Raw genomic sequence first — 23,156 nt, 5'->3', positions numbered from 1 at the left:
TACGAGGGTGGCTTTCTCCACTGCCCTCCCACCGCCCTGGCAGAACAGGCACGGCCGGAGGGTGGGGGCACCCTACGTTCTCTCCCCGACGTGGGGCCTGGGGGCCTCCTGACTCAGTGTCTGTCCTGCCCTTCCCCAAATAAAGGCTGGGCTGCTGGCCGGAAGCACTGACAGATCAAAGATACGGGAGGACAGGAAGGGCTCCCCAGAGCCTCGGGGACCCGATAGATTGAAGTCCAAAGCTCACCCTGTCCCTGTACGCTGGGTGGCCCTGAGCAAGACACGTCTCTAGCCTCGGTTTCCCGTCTGTCAACGGGGACGGTAGTGCCAGTCACAGAGCTAGTGCGAAGAGTAAGTGACATATTGGAAGGGAACGTCCATAAATCCTGTCGCCCACCCTTCCCGGAGACCGGGGAGGCAGCAGGGGGGGCACTGTGGGGAGGGGGGGGGGGTCTGAGGCCACTGCGAAGAGCCCAGCTCCGTCTGGGTTCGTGTTTATTCAATACAGGCCCGGCGCCCAGCCCCTCCCCGGGGAAGCGGCTGAGCCGGGGGCACGAAATAAATAAAGGCCGCCGAGGTGTGAGTGTGGGCTGCGGTGGGGCCGCCCCGGGCGAGGTGCGGGTGTACGTGAGACGCTGGCCTCAACCTCGGCCGTCCACCCACGGCCCCCCAGCTCCGGCAGGCTCCAGGTGGGGACAGCGGCACCGCCCAGGGGGGACGGGTCCTGGACTTCCTGCCCCCTCTCTCCTTCCTAAGGCAGTTCCAGAGGCCAAGCTCTCCATCTGGCTGGGGAGGGAGGGGAGAGGGGGCCGGTGTCCGGGGCCCGGGCCTTTTCCCGGACGGGGGCCGGGGGCCCGGGCTCGCTGAGCTAGGACAGAGGAGCAGGGAGGCAGGCGCCCCAAGCCGGCAGGGCCTTTAGGCTCCGCCCTGTCGTGCGGCGGCCCCGCCCCCGCTTCCAGGCGCTGTCCTCCCGCTCACCCTGCCCCCCCAGCTCCGCACCCCACGGGGGCAACTCAGGAGCCACACCAGCTCCCACCCTGGTCCAGGGGCCCGGCGGCCCCTCGCGCATCCCTGGACGGCTCCCCAGCTGCCGTGTCCTCGTCGTCTTCGTCCTCCTCGTCCTCCCCGTCGGTGAACTCATCCTGGCTGAGGCCGTAGGCCAGCGTGGTGTGAGCCAGGTCCACCTCGATGGGGAAGACGTCGGCGTCGCGCAGCACCGCGTAGCAGTCGTTGTAGTACTGGGACATGGTGGATACGAAGCGCTGCAGCTGGAACACGATGTCCTGGACTGGGGAGGGAGGGCAAGCGGACAGGCGCCGGTGGAGAAGCCCCTCCACGCCTGCCCGGGCACCCCCCTGCCCCTCCCCCCGGGCTTCTCGTCCACGCCTCGAGGAGGCCTCGCGCCCGCTCCGCCCTGGGAGCGGGCGAGGCCGGGTCTCCCAGCTCCCGCGTCAGGGAAAGGGGGAGCCGGGCCCGCACCCCCACTGCGCCCACAGGGCGTGGACCAGCCCCGCTCAGGCCAGACCCCAGGAAGGGGGCTGCGTTTCTGCCAGGACTGTCCCTCTTGGGTCGGACTCAAAGCTCCGCCATGGCCTGGCCGTGGGACCTCACGTAAGTGCCTACCTGTCCAGGCCGCGGTCTTCCCAGCTCTGAGACGGGAGAAGCCGGTAGCCCCGCCCCCCGCCCCCACCCCGGAGGGCGGTACAGGGCTGGGGCGGGGCATGCCCCCGAGGCCCCCAGCGCCCACCCACGCCCCTCACCGTGCTTCTGGTCCAGCAACTCCACCTTCTCCAGCACATCTTTGCGCATCTGGGAGAAGCGGGCACGGGCCTCCTGGCGACAACGCAGGATCAGGCGATACTCGTAGTTGCCAGTGCTCACGCGGTACAGGGGCTCCCCCAGGGCCTGGGGCAGGGAGGTGACCGTCAGGGACCTGGCAGGGGGCGGGGGGAGCCTGCTCTGGGACAGATGGGGGCAGGAGGCAGGAAGGCTGCAGAGCCCAGCCGCCAGCTCACTCCCCCGCACCACAGGGCACTTGTCAAAGCTACCACTTCTGAGGACGCCAGGGATGGCTAGAAGCACCTGCTCATACCTTTGGCGGGGGGGGGAGGGGGGGTACAAAAAACCAAACCCTCGCACATTAAATAACAAACATCTAATCCTAGGGTGGATCCTGCCATCAAAAATATGAAAAATTTAGGGGTGCCTGGGTGGCTCAGTGGGTTAGGCGGCCGACTTCGGCTCAGGTCAGGATCTCGTGGTCTGTGAGTTCGAGCCCCGCGTCGGGCTCTGTGCTGACAGCTCAGAGCCTGGAGCCTGTTTCGGATTCTGTGTCTCCCTCTCTCTCTGACCCTCCCCTGTTCATGCTCTGTCTCTCCCTGTCTCAAAAATAAATTAAAAAAAAAAAGTTAAAAAAAAAATATGAAAAATTTAGATCAAAAACTCCTCTTGGGAGGGAGGAGTCAGTTTTTCCCCACAAGAGCCTCACAGGGCCCAGAGGGGCTGGTTTCCGGGGGGGGGGGGGGGGTCCTACGGCAAGCTGGCCAGGGTTGGGGCGCAGAGCCCCACAGCTCCAGAAACAAAAGCCCGGCCAGACCCCAAGCCTCTCCCAGATAGGCCTGACCCCCCCCCCCCGGCAGACCCAGGACATTCCCGGGCCTGGGAGACAAGCGGGGGTGCATACAGCCCCCTTTCCCACACCAGGGCCGCCCGACAGCCCCTGAGGACTCACGATGCAGCTGTACTCCTCGTCGTCCATCTCCTTCACCTTCAGGCAGTAGGACTGTGTGGGACGGGCGAGGCCACGATGTCAGGGTGGCGGCACCTTCGGGCTGGCCACCCTGTGCCCCACTTCCTCCCACACCACAGAACCCCTACGCACCCCCGCCAAGGAGCAGCCACGCCAGGCCTCCTGGGCCCTGCGCATCCTCAACGAGGATAGGCTGAGACATGTCGGGGGCAGGCTGGCACCTCACTCAGACCGGCCCTTGCTCGGGGAGGCCCGGGGCGAGGTGCACGCGGGAGCATGCGGGAGCGAGCACGCATCTGGGAGGCTGGCAAGGGCCTGAGAAAACAGCCCAGCGTTTACTAAACTCAAGATGCTCTGGGAAAAAAGGGATTCCGTGGTCAAAAGAGCGTGGGAAGGCCCTTGAAGACTCATGCTACACATAGGCCTGTCAAAGGCTCTGAGAAGTCCTGCAGCAAAGGAACCTTGGCTTGCTTCACGGAGCATTTTCCGTCAACTCCTTTGACCATGAGAATTATTATGTAAACATAAAACTCAATAATGTCCCTTGGCACCTACTTTATAACCACTGACCCACTGGTGAAAGTGACCCCAAAATCCCAAGAGGTCAGAGTGGTCCAGAATAAGCCCTCTGCCTACCCCAGGCTCCCAGCCTCCCAGAGTCTCCTCTCAGCAGTTGGGGCCAGTGTCCAGGCTGCTGCCCAATTCCAGTACCTCCCAGGTCCCTGGTCCCACACCCTCAATCAGACATGACCGAGGCCGGCCCCATCTGGCTTGCCACCCTGTGGCCCACTAAGGGGCAAACCTCCTGGGGGGCTCTCTCCCCGTGGTGCCAGACCCTTCCCTCCCCAGAGACTGGAGACTCCACTCACCAGATACTCAAACTTGACGTCCAGGTACTTCTTGATGGTGAGGCGAGTGTCTGGGATGGCTTTGTTGAGATAGGTGTTCAGGTCTGTCAGCATCTGGAAGGGATGGAGGGGGCGGATGCTCAGTCCCCCAGGGGCAGGGGGCAGGCTGGCCAGCTGACAAAGCATGACACTGACCCGTCAATCCTTCTAGCAGACTCAGGCGTCAGAGCCAAAGGGCGCTCCCAGATGGCTCTGTCCACTGAAGGGTGAGAGGCCAGGCCAGGCCAAGGGCAGACTTAACAAGTGAGTCGGTCAATGCCGAGTGAGGCCGGGGAGAGTGACTTACCCCCAGTCGGCCACGTCGGTGACCAAGCCGGACCCGCACCCCAGGGTTCCAACTCCAGTACGGGACCCTTTCTGCGTGCCGCGCTGCCCCCTCTCTACCCTCACAGGCTGACACACGCGTGCTCGACGTGACCTACCGGCTTGATGGTTTTCAGCAGCCGGATGCCGAACTTCTCGATGCTGCGGTGGGCGTCGGCAAACTTCACAAAAGCCTCGCTCGCAGCTGGCTGGGGCTCCCGCACCCCAATCACAGAGAACACGTCCCCAAAGGCTGCAGGACAAGTCTGCCCTGAAGGCTGCCCCAACTTGACCCCTTCGTGGAGGAGCCCGGGATTTGGTGGGGAGAAGCAGGGCAGGGGGGCCCGGCAGGCTGAAGGCCAAGGTCCGCATGAAGTCTACAAACCCAGGTAGGTGGTTCTACGCCCGAAGCGAGTTGGGTCTGTATCCCCTAAGGGAGCCGGGGCTGTACCTGACGGGAGTGGCCCTCGTTCCCCAGAGTGACCAGCGCATGGGGGAAGAAGGCTCGGTCAAGGTTGGAGAAGCCAGCGTTGCCTGACAGCGGAGAACCGGTCTGGGAGTCTGGATGCCTGGGTCCTAAGGCCAGCTCTGCCCTAAGGAGCTGCGTGACTATTTCCTCTGTCTGGCCTTCATTTTCCCAACCGGGAACGGGGCTTAACTGCAGCTGCCCTGCCCTGCCCAGCTAACAGCCTTGTAGGAAATGAGACCACAAGTAAAAAAGGCCCCGTACATAGTAAGGCAGTACAGGTAAGACTGGGCAGGGCCCAGACGAGAGCCTGGGCCCCCACAGAAGACCGGCTGGTCCACACGTTCCCAACTGGCCTCCGTTATTGCTATATCCCAGCATCTAGGCAAGGCCCGGCCCGGAAAGGGCCCGAGGTCAGGTGCTGTGGGGTCCACCCGAGTGGGGGCGTGAGAAAGGTCCCGGGGAGGGGATCAGCCACACCCTCACCGTACGGGGAAGGACTGAACTGACGAGGGAGTGAGGGTCTTCCCGGGGCCACTTGGCAGGTTTGGGGGTGCCCTTACCCCGGTGGGTCTGTGACAGCTCATAAAAGGCCCGCAGGAGATTCTTGGCGTGTTCTGTCATTCCTGCGGGAGAAACCCAACCAGAGGGGAACGGGGGCACGTGGTGAGACCACAAGGCCCCCCCGGGACACGGCCTCCAACCCCCACCCCCAGGCCCTCACTGTTCCTGAGTTCGCTGGCTTTTCCCACAGTCACACTAGGGCCTGGGGTCGAAGGCTTAGCCCCCAGCGCCACCCGAGAGGAGCCGCCGTCAGACAGGGGAGCCAGGACTTGGTGGGGGCAGAAGGTGAACGAGGCCTTCTATGGGCTTCATCTCCGGGAGACGGCGGGGCTCTGAGACTCTCGCCTTGTCTACGCGTGCCACCGCTCGACTTTTTGTGGATGCATGTTACTTCCGTAGTCAGAAAAAGGAAGTGACGAGAGGCTTCTTTTTCTGAAGAGTTCCTAACGGCCGCAGGACCCTAAAGCTCTACCCCAGGGCGGAGCTATGCTGGGCACTTACCGCCCGGCCGGGCACACCTCCCTCCGGGCACGCGGCCGGCGGCCAGAGTGTGCGCCCGCTCACCTTTATACAGCTCGGCGGTCCGTTCCAGCTCCTCCAGCCTCTTGACAAGCCCGTCTGCGGGGGTCAGAGGAGATGGTGAGGCCAGTGAGTCTCGGCGAGCGTGGGGCGAGGAGAGAGCCAGGGGCGGCCTGAGCCAGGCTGGGGAGGGGAGAGGCAGCGCCCAGAGGAGAAGCAGGACTGGCACGGGCCGGGGTCCCAGGGGCGGGGGGGTCTGGCATCTCAGCCGGTCCCGGAAGTGTTTCGTAGCGACCCGGGCCACCCAAACCACGGGCGAGCAGGGGACAGGCAGGGCCGCCCCCGGGGCGGCTCCCGAGACGAGCTGTCCCCCGACGCCCCACACAGGACGGGCACATCAGAGGGCCAGAAAGGCGATGGCCACGGAGGCACCAGCGTGAGTCACCAGCGAAAACCGGCTGGGCCCTCCCCGAGGCCCAACCCGTGGGTGGCTCCCCACCGCCAGCCAAAGGCGGGCCCTCTCGAGCAGTCAAGGCTCCCGTACGTCTAACACAAACCCTGCCGACAGCGAAGGAGGAAGGCAGGAGCCAGAGAGGAGCTGTTTTGACAACTCTCACGCAGGCACGGCGCAGCCCCTCCCGCAGAAGCCATCGCCATCACCATCACCGTCGTGACGGCTCAGAAGGTTCGGGCTCAGAAGGGAGAACCATGTGGGGCAGGAAGGCCAATTTGGGAGGGGCCTGGAGGCAGACCTGGCACCAGACCTGGGTGGACATCTCCACCCACTTAACGGCCGTGTTTCTCAAGCACCTTCCGTGTGCCGGAGTCATGAGCTCCAAGTCATGCCCTCGAGGCTCACGGTCCAGCAGAGGGGGCAGGAGGGGGGGCAGCAAATGACCAGAGTAACCTTGAGGGCTGTTGAGTGACAGGAGGGGAGCAGAAGCAGAGTCCGGGCAGAGACAGTGGCTGCGTGTCAGGGGGCGGGGAGGAGGGTGGGCTCTGGGGGAGGAGGGCATCTGGTTGGGGGCATTCGGGAGCTTGGCCACCGGCCAGCCCCCAGGCGCTGGCTCCCCAGAGCCCTGGCACCTGGCCAGCCTGGCAGGAAAGGAGCCACGTAAGGGCCTTGCTGTTGTTTTTAGCTGGGTCATGGGACATCATGACAGCTTCAATTTTAGAAACCCTATTTAAGGCTGGGGAAATTGCAAGGTTTGGGGGGAAAAACACAACAACCAGCTCTAATTTCGTCTCAACGCATGGTAACTACAGTAACCGGGATTTATAGACACCAAGAAGCTGAAAATAGCAGCTGCCACTTTTGTAGCCGTTTGGAACGGGCTCAGACCCCACCCCCACGTCCCAGCCAATGAGGCCCAGCTGAGCCTACCATATATATATATATAGGCATTTATATCCGCCCCCACATATATATACGGCAGAACTGCTATTTATAAATCCGGGCTGGGGCCGGTCGGAGCAGGACCAAGTGTTTTGCTGGCCACACACATGCGTGGGTGTGAACGTGCGTGTCCGTGGCTCCCCGCCCCCACCCCCAGTCCCGGGCAGAAACCACCAAGACGAGGGCAGCAGCGCCACCTTCTGGAGAAAGGTAGGAGGGAGGTGGGCGGTACAGGAGCAGGGAGCCGGGGCCACCCACACTGGAGAAGAGGGCACGCGGTGGCTGCGGCCAACGCTGTGACAGCAGCCGGGGGCAGTGGCGAAGGCGCCAGCTCGGGCTGCTGGAAAAGCACCTCCATACTGTGTGTTGCTCTCATCTGTGACCCGGGCCCGGGATCCCCACCGGGGTGTGGGGGCCATGGCCGCCTGGGCTGACGGCTGCGGGCGCTCTTGGGGAGGCAGAGAGGCCCATGGGCGAGTGGATGGTGACCGTCAGCCCCAGAGGCAGCAGGACCCACATCAGCAACGTGGGCAGCCAAGGCGCCCCTCTCTCCGGAGCCTGGGCCTGAGACCTCGTCCCCGGGGCAGCTGGGCGGGAGGACAGGACTCACCATTGCACAGGATGGCCCGGCTCAGGCCCAGGGCGTCCGCGGTCCCCGAACTCATGTTCTCTACCAGCCGATGCTTTACCTTCTTCAACACTGGGACCAGGCGAGAAAGGGTCTCAGTGGACTCAGTGACAGGTAATCTACAGCAGGGCCCTCAGGCCATCCCTGCCCCAGCTCATCTCTCACTGCAAGCGACGGCAGGGGCTGAGGGGCCGCGCTGATGTTTAGTGCAGGGGTGAACGTGGAGTGGGGGGAGCCCCAGGAGGGCGTGCTGGGCCCCCTGCCCTAATCACTCCACACGAGGGCAGTGTCGGGAGCTGAAAGGAGGTAAATGCATGTAATGCCAAGAGGCAAACCAGGGAGAGCCTCTTGTCCCTTCCGCATCTGGGAGCGGAGGTGCCCTCACCCAACCACGAGTGGCCTCAGACCCCGGACTCAAGTATCGTATATGTGTTCGTATACTTAGTCCCTGGAAGGGGACCGGGATGGCACCACAGGGCTTTTCTAGGGAGAACCTTCAGGACAGACTTGACCTGCTCTTAGCCTCTTTCCTTTAAAAACAACAGGAGGTGGCTGCGGCCCTAGGGTGGAGGAAAAGCGTGCCGGGCTCCAGAGCCCAGAGATCTATCTGCGTGTGCATTCACCCAGGGGACGCAGAGCCCTCTCTGGGCCTCAGGCCTTGATGCGGGATGAGGCGGCTGGTCCAGAGGACTTCGAAGCTGCTGTCCAGCCTGGAGTTTTGAAGTTACTACAGAGCCAAACCCAGCCCCCCTTGCAGGAGGCAACCTGTCCCAGGGAATGCCGTGGGAAGAAGGGCTGGCCTGCGACCCTCGGCCCGAGGCCTGAGGTCCAGTTCAGACCTCGAGCCCTCCTGGGAGTAGGGAGGCGGAAGAGGAGGCCAGGGCCGAGCAGGGGCGTGTGGGTGGTCATGGGGCACCACGCCTCATTGTGAGCCGCCCTCCCTTTTGGAAGGGTGAGGGGCTGGCCTCTAAGGGGCCACCCTACGGCAGCAAGGTCCCAGAGGAGGTGGCCAGGGGAGAGGGCTGAAACACGGGGCAGAGCGAAATCAAGGACTGATTCTTGGGAGCCAGTGGCAGGCAGGAGAGCATCGTGGGTCCTCCCAGGCCCTCTGCACTGGCTTGGTCAAAAGACACGTAGCTCCTGACACACTGTCATAAAGAGGCAGAGGAGGGGCCGGGTGCCTGTGGGGCCCCTGCTCTGGTCCAGCTTACCAATGTCCAGGGACATGCCCTGCTTGGGGTCCGCCTGCAGCTTGTTGTAGTGAATAGTCACCTCCCCCTGGAAAAGCAGGATAGGCAGAGTTCAGATGGAGTCTCCTGGGTCCCAGGCCCCTTCCCTGGGGAAGGCCTGTCCGCCCCCAAATCTGCGGTCACGAGAGAATCCTGAGCCCTGGGAAGGACCCAGACCAACTATGGATTCTGCCATGCCAGGCCAAGGGCTGTGACACGGCCCTGCCTTAACCGGTTTGTTTCCAGTCCCTCCTTGTCCTGCTATGTGCCAGGCCCCGGGGAACCAGCGGGGACAAGGGCAGACACAGTCCCTGCTGCCACAGAGCTCACGGCGTGGCAGTCCCTGATGTCCCGTGCTCCAGCCGGATCAGGTGCCCCGCCTCCCCGACGCACGCCATGCTCCAAGCCTTTGCTACGCCATTTGCCCCACGTGGAGTGTCTTCTGCGCCCGAAGCCACCCCATCCTGAGGGGTCCCTCCATTCACTCAGCTAGTATGTCTGCATACTTTCTCTGTGCCCGGTGTTGGGGCTCAAAGGAGCAGGTGCAGGGCGGCCCCAACCTCCCAGGGACCGAGGCAGCAGGGAGGCTGACGCACGTCGCATTCTACATCTGGAAGAGAAGTGCCCGGCTTCTCCTGAGAAGCCTTCCCTAACCACATGAGGCCACCACAAGCACTCTCATCCACGCAATCCTAAGACCCTTGAACTTGGGGCAGGATCCATTCAAATGCAAAACAGGATTTCAAAAATGAGTCCTGAAGGGGAACCAAACTGGCCTGACGCCGCCGTCAGAGTCGCGAGGATGCACGAGGCTCTCTCGGGCTGCGGCAGAGCATGGCGGGGCACCGACAGCGGCTGGAGCAGCGGGAGTCAGACCTGGGCTCTGGTCCCGCCGTGTGACCAAAGCCCATCCCTTCCTCTCTCTGGGCACCAGTGAAATGGGGACGGTAGTCCCTGCCCGCACCCAAACACGGGAGCCGGGAGATCCTTGTGTTGATGTCAAGGCTGTGCACACACAACAGCTCTCGTCCTCGTGGGCACCATGGGGGGCTCAGAGGATTGCGGGGGGGGGGGGGGGGGAGTCTGTGAGCCCAGGAGGACCCAGGGGACTGAAAGTCCCTACAGGGATGAGGAGGGGGGGCTTCTCTTTCCTCCTTCCCCTCCCAGGCCCAGCATGGCCCAACTGACATTTATCGAGGGTCTACTGACCCCGGCGGGATCACCTTGGACTTCCAGCTCCAGCCCTGAGAGGGGGACACGCTGGCTTGCCCTGAGGCCCTGGTTCGAGTCCGACAGCTCCCCTGGGAGCTGAAGGGCAGGGGACCGAAAGGTGCCCACTCTCCCGCCAAGGCAGCGCCAGTCCTCGAGTAGGAGCGGTATTTACTGACCACACGTGGGGGCCACCGAGGGAGGCTGGAGTGTGGCCCAGACCCCGGCGCACCAAGGAGGTAGCCGAGAGAGGGCCCGTCTCCTTGCAGGCCCGCCGGGGCCTCTGGGAGGCTGGGCGTCCCAGAAGGGTGCCTGTGTCCCCACCCCCGCGGCAGGCTTACCTTCACCTCCTGAATCATCTTCGCCACCTCCACCTTCGTTTTGCCTTTGATTGACCTGCCGTTGACGCCGGTGATCTCGTCGCCAGCCGCCACAGTGCCGTCCAGGGCTGCCGGGGTGTTGTCAAACACCTGTGGGGGCAGGGTGGGGGAGATGGGCAGAGCATCACGCTAAGAACACAGGGATTATTTCTTTTTCAATTTTTTTTAACGTTTATTTATTTTTGAGACAGAGAGAGAGAGACAGAGCGTGAGCGGGGGAGGGGCAGAGAGAGAGGGAGACACAGAATAGGAAACGGGCTCCGGGCTCTGAGCGGTCAGCACAGAGCCCGACGCGGGGCTCGAACTCACGGACCGCGAGATCATGACCTGAGCCAAAATCGGACGCTTAACCGACGGAGCCACCCAGGTGCCCCGGGGATTATTTTTTAAAAACTGATAAAGGAGACCACACCAGCGAGAGGATCCACCTGTCCTTGGAAGCTGGACAGTGGAAAGCCAAGGGCCTGCAGAGGGGCTTTAGTAAGAGAGATCTAATCTTTGCTGGAAATTGCCAGAGGGTCGGGAAGCGGACCTCTAGAAACAGCCACAGGTGGGTAGAAGGCAAGGTGTAGAAAGTAGGGAACGGACTCAACTCTGGGCTCCCTCCCTGTCCACACAGCCGCCCACTCCCCCTTCTCTGGGCGAGATGGAGATGGGTTTCCCCGGAGAAGCTCCCGACTCAGGCCCAGGGACCGAGGGAGGTGGGAGTGAGGCACGAGTCTAGACAGATTCAGGTTTAGCGAGTCCCAAAGCCCTCTAGCCCCACTGGGGCCCCAGAATGCCAGCAGCCAGGCTTACTGCCCCTCCCCGAGGGAGACTGGAGGCCCCTGCCCCGAACGGCCCGTCGATGTAGACACCGGGAGATCCCCCCACAGCTTGCCTGATGCCCGACCGCCCCACGGGAAGCCCACCCGACACGGCCTGCACACGGATCTTCATGGTAGTAGGTGCCTGTGATGGTTCACTCCTAATGTAAGGACGGGCACTTGAGAAAGGTGCCCCACATGAAAAATACTTAAACAGAAGAAAAGGAGCCATAGGAAGCAGCGACAAAGCAGAGGTAACAGAAAAACAAAAGGAAAGCCATAATTAACATCTTCAAGGTGATTAGAGAAAGGAAGCCAGGATGACGTAAAAGGATCGACTCGGAAATAGGAAAGATCTCTTAGCAATGCAAAATCTAATTGAAATGTACAATGTCAAAGAAGCTACGGAAACCAAGCCGAGGAAACTGACAAACTTCACAGCCAGAAGAAGAGAGAAAGAAAAATAGAAGAAGGTCCATTCAGGAAGCCCAACACCAACCAAGAGGGGTCCCACAAGAGGGAACAGAAACCAGAGGGCGGGATGTCATCAAAGAGCTAATACTCAAGACTCCCATGGCAGAGAAAGACACGAGGCTCCCTGAGGAACACACCCTCTGAGGCTCCGGCACAACAGACAGAAAAAGGCCTGTGCCGAGAGCCATCGTCATGGTCCTTCAAGTTGCCAAGGACAAGAAGAAGTTCCCAAGAGTCTTGACATTTCAAGGACAGAACGCATTACAGATAAAGAGTCACAGATAAGAAAAGCATCAGACAGGGGCGCCTGGGTGGCTCAGTCGGTTGGGCGTCCGACTTCGGCCCAGGTCACGATCTCGCGGTCCGTGAGTTCGAGCCCCGCATCGGGCTCTGGGCTGATGGCTCAGAGCCTGGAGCCTGCTTCCGATTCTGTGTCTCCCTCTCTCTCTGCCCCTCCCCTGTTCATGCTCTGTCTCTCTCTGTCTCAAAAATAAATAAACGTTAAACAAAAATTAAAAAAAAAGCAAAGCATCAGACATAACAACAGTGCTCGTGTCTAAAGATAATAAAATGCCATCAAATCTCTAAGTGAAAAATTATTTTCAAACTTGTCATTCTTTTTTTTTTTTTTTTAACATTTATTTGTTATCGAGAGACAGAGAGAGACAGAGCGTGAGCAGGGGAGGGGCAGAGAGAGGGGGAGACACAGAATCCGAAGCAGGCTCCAGGCTCCGAGCGGTCAGCACAGAGCCAGACACGGGGCTCGAACTCACAAACCGCGAGATCATGACCTGAGCCAAAGTCGGTCGCTTAACCGACTGAGCCACTCAGGCGCCCCTCAAACTTGTCATTCTTGAATTTGATCTGGCCAAGCGTCAGATGGAAAGAAAATGAAAATCACAACAAAGACAGGATAATGGCATTTTCAGAGACACAAGCTCTCAAAATATTCACCTCCCCAGCAGCCTTTCTCAGAAAGCTACAGGAGGATGTGTTCCACCACGATCAGGAAGTAAGCCGAGGAAGGCGGCTCCTGTCCTGGGCAGCAAAGGAAAAAAATCAACAAAACTCAAAGGCAACCGACGGAATGGGAGAAGATATTTGCAAGTGACCGATCTGATAAAGGGCTAGTATCCAAAATATATAACGAACTTACAAAACTCAATACCCCAAAATCAAATAACCCAATTACCAAATTGGCAAAAGACATGAACAGACCTTTCTCCAAAGAAGACATCCAGAGGACCACCAGGCAGATGAAAAGATGCTCAACATCACTCACCGTCAGAGAAATTCAAATCAAAACCACAATGAGATACCACCTCACGCCTGTCAGAACGGCTAAAATCAACAACACGAGAAACAACAGGGGTTGGCGAGGACGTGGAGAAAAAGGAGCCCTCTGGCACCGTTGGTGGGGATGCAAACTGGTGCAGCTGCTCTGCAAAACAGTGTGGAGGTTCCTCAAAAAGTTAAAAATAGAACCATCTGATGATCCAGCAATCGCACTACTGAGTATTTACGCAAAGAAAACAAAAACACTAACTCTTTTCTTTTTCATGTTTATTAATTTTTTTGAGAGAGAGAGAGAGAGAGAGAGAGAGAGTGTGTGTGAACGAGGAAGAGGGGCAGAGAGAGGAGAGAGAATCCCAAGCAGGCTCCATGCACAGCACAGAGCCCGATGTGGGGCTCGATCTCACGAAACGCGAGATCACAAGCTGAGCTGATATCAAGAGTTGAACGCTGAACTGACTGAGTTACCCACTCACCCCACAAAAACACTAATTCACAGGGATACGTGCACCCCTATGTTTAGAGCAACATTATTTACAGTAGCCAAGATATGGAAGCAGCCCAACTGTCCATCGGCCAATAAATGGATAAAGAAGATGTGGTGTATAGAGACACAATATGCAAAGCCATAAAAAAGAAGGAAATCTTGCCATTTGCAAAGATATAGATGGATCTAGAGAGTATGAGGCTGAGCGAAATAAGTCAGAGAAAGACAAATACCATATGCTTTCACTCATATGTGGAATTTAAGAAAAAAACAAAAGTACAAATGGGAAAAAAGAGAGAGAGAGACAAAACAAGAAAAAGACTCTTACCCCACTAAAAAGAACTACAGACCAATTTCCCTGATGAACACGGATGCAAAAATCCTCAACAAGATGATTAGCCAACCGGATCCAACAATACATTAAAAAAATTATTCACCACGACCAAGTGGGATTTAAACCTGGGATGCAGGGCTGGTTCAATTTCCACAAAACAATTAACGTGATTCATCATATCAATAAAAGAAAGGACAAGAACCATATGATCCTCTCAATAGGTGCAGAGAAAGCATTTGACAAAATACAGCATCGTTTCTTGATAAAAACCCTCAAGAAAGTAGGGATAGAAGGATCATACCTCGAGATCATAAAAGCCATATATGAACGACCCAACGCTAATATCATCCTCAAAGGGGAAAAACTGAGGGCTTCCTCCTAAGGTCAGGAATAAGACAGGGATGTCCACTCTTGCCACTGTTATTCAACATAGTCCTGGAAATCTTAGCTTCTGTAATCAGAAAACACAAAGAAATAAAAGGCATCCAAATCGTCCAGGAGGAGGTCAAACTTTCACTCTTTGCAGCGACATGATACTCTATATGGAAAACCCAGAAGATTCTACCAAAAAACTGCTAGAACTGATTCATGAATTCAGCAAAGTTGCAGGATATACAATCAATGCACAGAAATCGGTTGCATTCCTAGACCCCAATAATGAAGCAACAGAAAGAGAAATCAAGGAATCGATCCCATTTACAGTTGCACCAAAACCCATAAAATACCTAGGAATAAATCTAACCAAAGAGGTGAAAAATCTATACACTGAAAACTATAGAAAGCTTATGAAAGAAATTGAAGACACAAAAAAACGGAAAAAGATTCCATGCTCCCGGATAGGAAGAACAAATATTGTTAGAATGTCGATACTACCCAAAGCAATCTACGTGTTCAATGCATTCCCTATCAAAATAACACCAGCATTCTTCACAGAGCCAGAACAAACAATCCTAAAATTTGTATGGCACCAGAAAAGACCCCGAATAGCCAAAGCAATCTCGAAAAAGAAAACCAAAGCAGGAGGCATCACAATCCCGGACTTCAAGCTATACTACAAAGCTGTAATCATCAAGACAGTATGGTCCTGACACAAGAACAGACACTCAGATCGATGGAACAGAACAGAGAACCCAGAAATGGACCCACAAACGTGCAGCCAACTAATCTTTGACAAAGCAGGAAAGAATATCCAATGGAATAAAGACAGTCTCTTCAGCAAGTGGTGCTGGGAAAACTGGACAGCGACATGCAGAAGAATGAACCTGGACCACTTTCTTACACCACACACACAAATAAACTCAAAATGGATGAAAGACCTAAATGTAAGACAGGAAACCATCAGAATCCTCGAGGAGAAAGCAGGCAAAAACCTCTTCGATCTTGGCCGCAGCAACTTCTTACTCAACACGTCTCCGGAGGCAAGGGAAACAAAAGCAAAAATAAACTACTGGGACCTCATCAAAATAAAAAGCTTCTGCACAGCGAAGGAAACAATCAGCAAAACTAAAAGGCAACCGACAGAATGGGAGTAGATACTTGCAAATGACATATCGGATAAAGGGTTAGTATCCAAAATCTATAAAGAACTTATCAAACTCAACACCCAAAACCCAAATAATCCAGTGAAGACATGGGCAAAAGACACGAATAGACACTTCTCCAAAGAAGGCATCCAGATGGCCAACCGGCACATGAAAAAATGCTCCACGTCACTCATCATCAGGGAAACACAAATCAAAACAATGGATACCACCTCACACTTGTCAGAACGGCTAACATCAACAACTCAGGCAACAACAGATGTTGGCGAGAATGCGGAGAAAGAGGATCTCTTTTGCATTGTTGGTGGCAATGCAAGCTGGTGCAGCCACTCTGGAAAACAGTATGGAGGTTCCTCAAAAAATTAAAAATAGAACTACCCTATGACCCAGCAATCGCACTACTAGGCATTTATCCACGGGATACAGGGGGGCTGTTTCGAAGGGACACATGCACCCCCATGTCTACAGCAGCCCTATCAACAATAGCCAAAGTATGGAAAGAGCCCAAAAGTCCATCGACGGACGAATGGATAAAGATGTGGTACATCTAGACAATGGGGTATTACTGGGCAATCAAAAAGAATGAAATCTTGCCATTCGCAACTACGTGGCTGGAAGCGGAGGGTATTATGCAAAGAGAAATTAGTCAGAGAAAGACAAACATCCTATAACTTCACTCCTATGAGGACTTTAAGAGACAAAACAGATGCACATAAGGGAAGGGAAGCAAAAATAATACAAAAACAGGGAGGGGGACAACACAGAAGAGACTCTTAAATATGGAGAACAGACTGAGGGTTGTGGGAGGGGCTGGGGGAGGGGGGAGGGGCTAACTGGGAAGGGGCACTAAGGAATCTGCTCCTGAATTCACTGTTGCCATACGCTAACGAATATATAGCCACTAACATATTTGGATGTAAATTCATTTGGATGTAAATTTTTTTTTTAATTATAAAAAAAAAAAAGAAAAGATGTTCAACCGACTGAGCCAAAAAAAAAAAGAAAAGAAAAGAGAAAGAAACAGACTCTTAACTACAGAGAACACACTGATGGTCACTGGTGGGGCAGATGGTCAAACAGACATGGGGACGAGGGAGGGCACTTGCCGTTTCGAGCACTGGGTGAGGCGTGGAGGTGCCGTGTCACCACATTGTACGCCTGCAACGAGCATTACACCGCATGTTAACTAACTGCAATTAAAATAAACACTTTAGGGGGCGCCTGGGTGGCTCAGTCGGTTGAGCGGCCGACTTCAGCTCAGGTCACGATCTCGCGCGGTCCGTGAGTTCGAGCCCCACGTCGGGCTCTGTGCTGACAGCCCGGAGCCTGGAGCCTGCTTCCGATTCTGTGTCTCCCTCTCTCTCTGCCCCTCCCCCGTTCATGCTCTGTCTCTCTCTGTCTCAAAAATAAATAAACATTAAAAAAAATTAAAATAAACACTTTAGGGGCGCCTGGCTGGCTCTGCCGGGGGAGCAAACAACTCTCGATCTCGCGGTTGCGCGTTTGGTCCCATGCCGGGTGTAGAGACTGCTTAAATAAATGAACTTCAAAATAAACACATAAAATAAAATAAAGACTTTAGAAAAGAACGGGGGCTCCTGGAGGCAGGGGAGTCCAACACAGGGGAGGGAAGGGGAGGGTCAGTGAGGACCGGCTGCAGCGCAGGTGGGGGGAACAGAAAGACGATGGGCAAAGTCCGCCTGAGGAAAGGGCCCTGAATGTGCGAGGAGAGTGCAAAGGGAGAAAACCCAGGAAATGACTTCATTTTTTAATTTTTTTTAAGTTTATTTATTTTGAGACGGAGAGAGCATGAGCGGGGGAGGGGCGGAGGGAGAGGGAGAGAGAGAATCCCAAGCTGGCTCTGAGCTGTCAGCACGAGGGCTCGAACTCACAAGCCATGAGATCCCAACCTGAGCTGAAATCAAGAGTCGGGCGCTGAACCGACCGAGCCACCCAGGTGCCCCCCAAGAAACGACTTCAAAAAAGAAAAGTTAAGAATGGAGACAGAGGTCCCTCAAAAAGTTAAACACAGAGGCACCGGGGGGCCCAGCAATGCCGCTGCCACTCCCAGGTACGCACCCCCTAAAAAGGAAAGCGCGTGTCCCCACAGAAACTGCGCGTGCATGTTTGCGGTGGTGTCGTTCGTAACAGCCGGAAGGTGCAGACAACCCAAATGTCCGCCAAACGGGTAAACAAATTGTGGGGTATCCACAAAATGGAAGATTAGCCGTGAAAAGAATGAATTACTGAAATATGCCACAGCTTGACTGAAATTCAAAAACATTATGCTACGTGAAAGAAGCAAGATACGAAAGGTGACATGTGCAGATTCTTTTTATATAAAATATCCAGAAAAAAACAACCTCTATAATAACCAGATGACCAACCAATCGAAAATAACCGGCACGCGGGGTGCCTGGGTAGCTCAGCTGGTTAAGCGTCAGCCTCCTGATTTCAGCTCGGGTCACGATCTCGTGGTTCGTGAGATCCAGCCCCGTGTCGGGCTCTGCACTGACAGCCCAGGGCCTGTTCGGGATTCCCTCTCTCCCCCTCTCTCTGCCCCCCCCCCACCCCACTGATGCTTGCTCTTTCTCAAAATAAATAAATAAACTGTAAAAAATTAAATAAAATAAAATAACCAGCACAGACGCTAATTTGTGCGTCTGCGTCTGGGCAGAGCCCACTGTAGGGCTTGAACTCGTGAACCGTGAGATCGTGACCTGAGCCGAAATCAAGAGCTGGCCGCTGAACTGACTGAGCCATCCAGACGCCCCTTAAATAATCTTTTTAAAAAGCACAACCACGGAGGATCCCTAAGCTCAGTATGCAGAACAGCGCGTTACTGTTCTCCTACAACACGAGCTAGGGAGGACGGGCTCTTTATTTTCTTCACGTCCCGATCCCTAGCGCCCACCCTGGAGCCAGGCCCGCCGCGCTGACGGTGGTGACAGTGGGTTCGCAGAAACTGCAAAATCACTATGCTGGGGGGGCTGGGGTGAGAGAAAGCAGAGTGGTTCTGGAAGACAGCTAACGTGCCCCTCCATCGGACTGGGAAGAGGTGACGGATATTTACAAGGGACAGACCAAGAAGTAACAAGATAAGCATCTAAGTGAGAAAAATGGAAACGCGCTGGAAGAAACAGCTACAAGGGAAGAGAAAAGGTGATGCTGCCGGATGGGGTGGGGGAAGGGCGGGTGGGGGTGGGGAAGGGTGGTAAGAAGGGGTGGAACAGGTGGGCTGTTATTTGACACAGGCCTTCTGGGGCTCTTGACTTGTCCAGAGCAAATCGGATAAGCTTTGATAAAAATACAATTCAATTTCTGTTGAGAGTGGGGGGCGGGGGCACAAGTGAGCAAGGGGCAGAGAGAGAGAAAGAGAGACAGACAGACAGACAGGGAAGCAGGTCTCACCCAAAGTGGGGTTTGCGTTTTTGTTTTCGTTTTTGTTGTTGTTTTTTTTTTTAACTGCAGTGGGGGCTCACGTTCACCCGATGTAGGACTCGAACTCACAAACCGTGAGATCATGACCTGAGCCGAAGTCAGATGCTCAACGACTGAGCCACGCAGGCACCCAACACAATTCGATTTTTAAAAAACCAAAGTCTATGAGTATATAATCCCAGTTTCTTTTAAGCAAACCTGACTCCAAACAGGTGAGGAGGGGGAGGGGGCAGGGGCCCAAGAGGCACATAGCAAGGAGGCCAGGCCTGGGCCAGGCCTCCCTAACACCTCCTGGGTCACAGGAGACCAAACTGCTCGTGAAAGCAGCACCCTGAGCCTGAGCAGGCCGGGCCAGATCCCGGGAATCTCGGTCTCCAAGGCCCAGAAGCGACTCTTGCGAGATCCTGGGAGACTACAGTCTCCCATCTGCCATCAATGACTACCTAGCTGAGAAAGTTAGATCAGGGTAGAAGCCAGGTCAAGTTTACGTCTGAGGTGGCAAGTTTCCTTCCGAGGCTACCGAAAAACCAGTCACTCCTGACTAGCCATGGGGTAAAGAAAACTGTCCCCACTCCTGAGTCACGGCTGACTGAGTATCACCAGGGCAGTCTCTTTGACAAGAACCACCAAATCGTTCAGCACCTCCGGGAGATCGGCTGGGAAAACGAGCGGCCACCATAAACATAGTAACAGGTACTACTTCATGAGTGTTTACTGGATGCCAGGCACTGTTTGGGGCATTCTGTTTAACCGCCACCGTGACCTTCACATTTTACACCATCACCTTCCAGGTGAGGAAACTGAGGCCCAGAGAGCTTAAGTAACTGGCTGCTAAGCAGGGAAGGGGACACTTGAACTCAGACCGTTATTACTTCACGGACTTGCACACTCCCCCCTACACTCGACTTGCACCAGGACTCGGGGTGGACTCGGTTCGTGGATTCATGAGAGGCATTTTTACCGAAGGTCGACCCCGCACCAGGAACGCCACTGGGTGCTGACTGCGGTAACAAAGCAAACTCGGCTCCCGTCCTCACCACGCGGAGTCTGGGAAGCGGCTAGATAGAGAACGACTAGTGGGCAAACCCGTGATTAGAGACGGTGACAAGTGCTAAGAAGGAAAAGAACACGCTGAAATGACAAGAAAACCAGGGCACGCCGGCTGGAGGGGGAGGAGTCAGGAAGGCCTCTCTTGAGGCCAGACCTCAGCGACAGGGAGCCATCAGCTCTGCAGAGTGGAGGATGAACCTGCCCTGCTCATGCCCAAGTAGGGAGGTGGCTCGCCCCTTCCAGGACCTCACCCCCACCTGCAAGGCAGCCAGTACCTGGACGATGTAGAGGCAGGGACAGTACTGGGCCCCTCCTCCTATGCTGATCCCGATCAGGTTCTGAGCATCCTTCTGGAGGGTCACCTTCCCAGGCACAGTAGGGATTCCGCTAGAAAGAAAAGACATGAGACCGCTTCCCCGAAGGAAGGATGACCGAGGGCACAGGGAAAGCTCCTGTTAAACTATCCGTCACCCATCTCTCAATCGCTCTGCTCAGTTACCTCTCAGCTTTCACTACGAGGTCAGCACTTATTTATGTGTTGTGGAAAAATATTTGCCTTCGCTCACTTCCTCGTTCAGCAAACGTTGGCTAACAACCTATTGACGTAGAACACCGTACGAAGCACTAAGGACACGGGCAGCGGAGTGATGGGGAATACATTTTGGTAAGGAGGCGAACAATTTTTAAAAATCTGTCCCACTCATCATCTGTGCCGGGGAGCAAGCTACGTTTACAAGATTCCTGTTCACCTTCAAAACCTGGCTCAGTGGCCACCTCTTTTCGAAGTCTTCCCTGAACATCCCAGCAAAAGCCCTGGCCCATCTGATCTCTCCTTGTCACCAGGCCATTCTCCATTAGTGCCCATGTGGCCCTGGAATATCATCTGCTAATGTGACCACAGCCCCCTACAGAGGGTGAGCTCCTGTTAGGGCAGGGTCCATTTCTGCTACAGGACAAGACCCAATCCCCCCCACCCCCACCCCCGGCTGAGAGGCAAGGGTCTCTGGACCTGGGAAGTCTGGGGATCTGGAGGCCCTTGGGGCTCGTGCATCCCTGGGACTTGAAGGGAACAAAATACTCACAGTTTGTCCTCCTCGATGTCATAATCCAAGTCTGCAAACATGGTTCCGAGAGTTGAGGGGGGCTGGCTAAGTGCCCAGCTCGGCAGAGGAATGGGGAACTGGATCAGGGAGAGAAAAGAGCGTAGGGTTTAGGGACCCGCAGTGCCCAGATGTCAACCTCCACCGCGGCGATCCGGGAGAGCCGGACCCTCCCCCTTCCCTCTGGCCGGTGGGGGGAGTCCCCGGGGTTTGGGGGCGGGAAGGTAAAGGGTTCTTACTAGGTACAGGGGGGAAGTCCAGGCCAGGGCGGTGGACTCAGACCCCAGAGGCCGCCCCACGGGTCTCCAGGCCCTTGGGAACTACCGCGGTCTCTCACCGGAAGCGTCAGTCCCTCCGCCGGGTCCAGGCCAGGCTGGCACCTGAACCCACCTGCCGTTCCACCTGTCTGCGGCCGCGACTGTCGCGTCACTTCCGGCGAGACGCGGAAGTCCCGCCTTCTCCACCACCCGGGTATCTGCCCCGATCCCTGCAGACAAGCCTTCCTCCCGGGCTCCCTGGGCTCCGAGAACCAGAAAAGAGAACAAGTATTGGCGGAAGCTCGCCCTTAGCATGAAACAGCGGAAACAGAGGAAAGGTCTGGACGGGCCGACAGCGCCCGACCCCGCCCCGTGGCCGCCGCCATCTTGATAAGGGTAGGGTTCTTCCCGGCTTCCTCAGCGGGACGCGGGGGACCACGCCGGCCGGGCGGTTGCCTGGCAACGGAAGCATCCTTGGGCGCGGAGGCTTCCGGCGAAGTTCAGTGGAATACAAACCCTCTCAGATTTTCAGCACCCCGTCTTAGGGTGCTGTTTGTTTCTCCTGTGCTAGAATGACAGTCTCCGAGCTTTTAGGGCCCCTGGAGCCTAATCCCAGTTCTGCGACCAGGAAACTCAATGCCAGGGAAGGCAAGGGATTTTTGGTCCGGAGCCACCCCCCCAGGTGGTATTAAGATCTAGATCTTGACCCTGAGATTCCTGCCACCGGGTTCAGCGCCCTTTTAAGGCTTGCACACTTGTATTCAGTGGCTCAGTTATTGACCACAGATTGGACAAGTTACCTTCCTTTGCTTTTGTGTGCCCCCTTTCCCCATATGCAAACTAAGAGCATTGAGGCACATGCTTCTGCGGTATTTGGAGAAAGGCTCCTCACACTTCACCTCCCTCTTTAGTCCTGGGGAGCAGCCCCGCTGGGGCCCCACGGAGGGTCACAGCTTCCTCCCAGGGGCAGCGGAGGAAGGAGAGCCGCACAGAAGGATGATTATCCGAATACCCCACCATCCGATGGGATCCCCACACCACCCCCTCCTTAGGAAGATAATCTGAGCCTCAGCAAATGTGCAGAATGGCACACGGGGCGACCTCCCCGTGTTCCCACTGCTCTGCAGTTCAGGTTACTCACGGGATTTCCAAGTTCAGCACGACCCTGTGAGAAGAGGACAAGGATTGTCAGCCACAACTGTGCAAGTAAGGAAACTGAGGCTCAGAGAAGCAGCTTCCCTCGGCCTCACAGATGGTCGGTGGCAGATCTAGGGCCGGAACTTCCAAGCCCTGTTCAGGCCAGGATTTAATTTTAAAAAGCAGCAGCAGCCCCATGGGGCGCCTGGGTGGCTCAGTCAGTTAAGTGTCTGACTTCAGTCCCGATCTCCCTGTTTGTGAGTTCGAGCCCTGTATCAGGCTCCGTGCCGACAGTTCAGAGCCTGGAGCCTGCTTCAGATTCTGTGACTCCCTCTCTCTCTGCCCCTCCCCCACTGCGTCTCTCTCAAAAATAAATAAAACATTAAAAAATTTTTTTAAATTTTTTTAGCGTTTATTTATTATTGGAAGACAGAGGGAGTCAGAGCGTGAGCAGGGGAGGGGCAGAGGGAGAGGGAGACACAGAATCGGAAGCAGGCTCCAGGCTCTGAGCTGTCAGCACGGAGCCCGACGCGGGGCTCCAACTCACAAACTGCGAGATCATGACCTGAGCCGAAGTCAGACGCTTAACCCACTGAGCCACCCAGGTGCCCCCCAATTTTTTTTTAAAAAGCAACAGCCTTCAGGAGCACCTGGGTGGCTCAGTGGGTTAAGCGTCTGACTTTGGGTCAGTTCTTGATCTCTCAGTTTGTGAGTTTGAGCCCCACTCTGGGCTCTCTACTCTCAGCACTGAGCTGGCTTCAGATCGTGCTGGTGCTTTGTCTGAGGAAGTTTTTCCTCCTTTAAAATTGGGGCTTAAGGGCTCATATCTTGATAAATTGCAAACTGCCTCTCCCTGATTTCCTTTTCTGTACCAACTTTATAATC

General features: G+C 56.0%; 1 protein-coding gene across 3 annotated transcripts; it reads right to left on the bottom strand.

The window, feature by feature from the left end:
- Positions 1-735: 735 nt before the first annotated feature.
- Positions 736-21,438, bottom strand: PICK1 (protein interacting with PRKCA 1). Of its 3 annotated transcripts, none has more exons than XM_027070773.2 (13): positions 21,268-21,438; positions 20,860-20,957; positions 20,053-20,164; positions 10,313-10,441; positions 8,745-8,811; positions 7,516-7,605; positions 5,555-5,608; positions 4,990-5,052; positions 4,080-4,213; positions 3,619-3,711; positions 2,732-2,782; positions 1,761-1,905; positions 736-1,288 (listed from the first exon to the last, which is right to left on the bottom strand). In XM_027070773.2, the coding sequence occupies exons 2-13, from the start codon at positions 20,898-20,900 to the stop codon at positions 1,014-1,016; spliced, it is 1,254 nt and encodes a 417-aa protein (XP_026926574.1). In that variant the 5' UTR covers positions 20,901-20,957; positions 21,268-21,438; the 3' UTR covers positions 736-1,013. The 3 variants fall into 3 exon arrangements, with proteins under 3 accessions (XP_026926574.1, XP_026926573.1, XP_026926571.1); XM_027070772.2 differs by having other exon boundaries at positions 21,117-21,437; XM_027070770.2 differs by having other exon boundaries at positions 21,215-21,437.
- Positions 21,439-23,156: the final 1,718 nt, after the last annotated feature.

Source organism: Acinonyx jubatus, chromosome B4, assembly GCF_027475565.1.
Source record: "Acinonyx jubatus isolate Ajub_Pintada_27869175 chromosome B4, VMU_Ajub_asm_v1.0, whole genome shotgun sequence".
Classification (NCBI taxonomy): domain Eukaryota; kingdom Metazoa; phylum Chordata; class Mammalia; order Carnivora; family Felidae; genus Acinonyx; species Acinonyx jubatus.
Note: the sequence above shows the minus strand (reverse complement) of the source record. Positions and strands in the feature narration are given on the sequence as shown.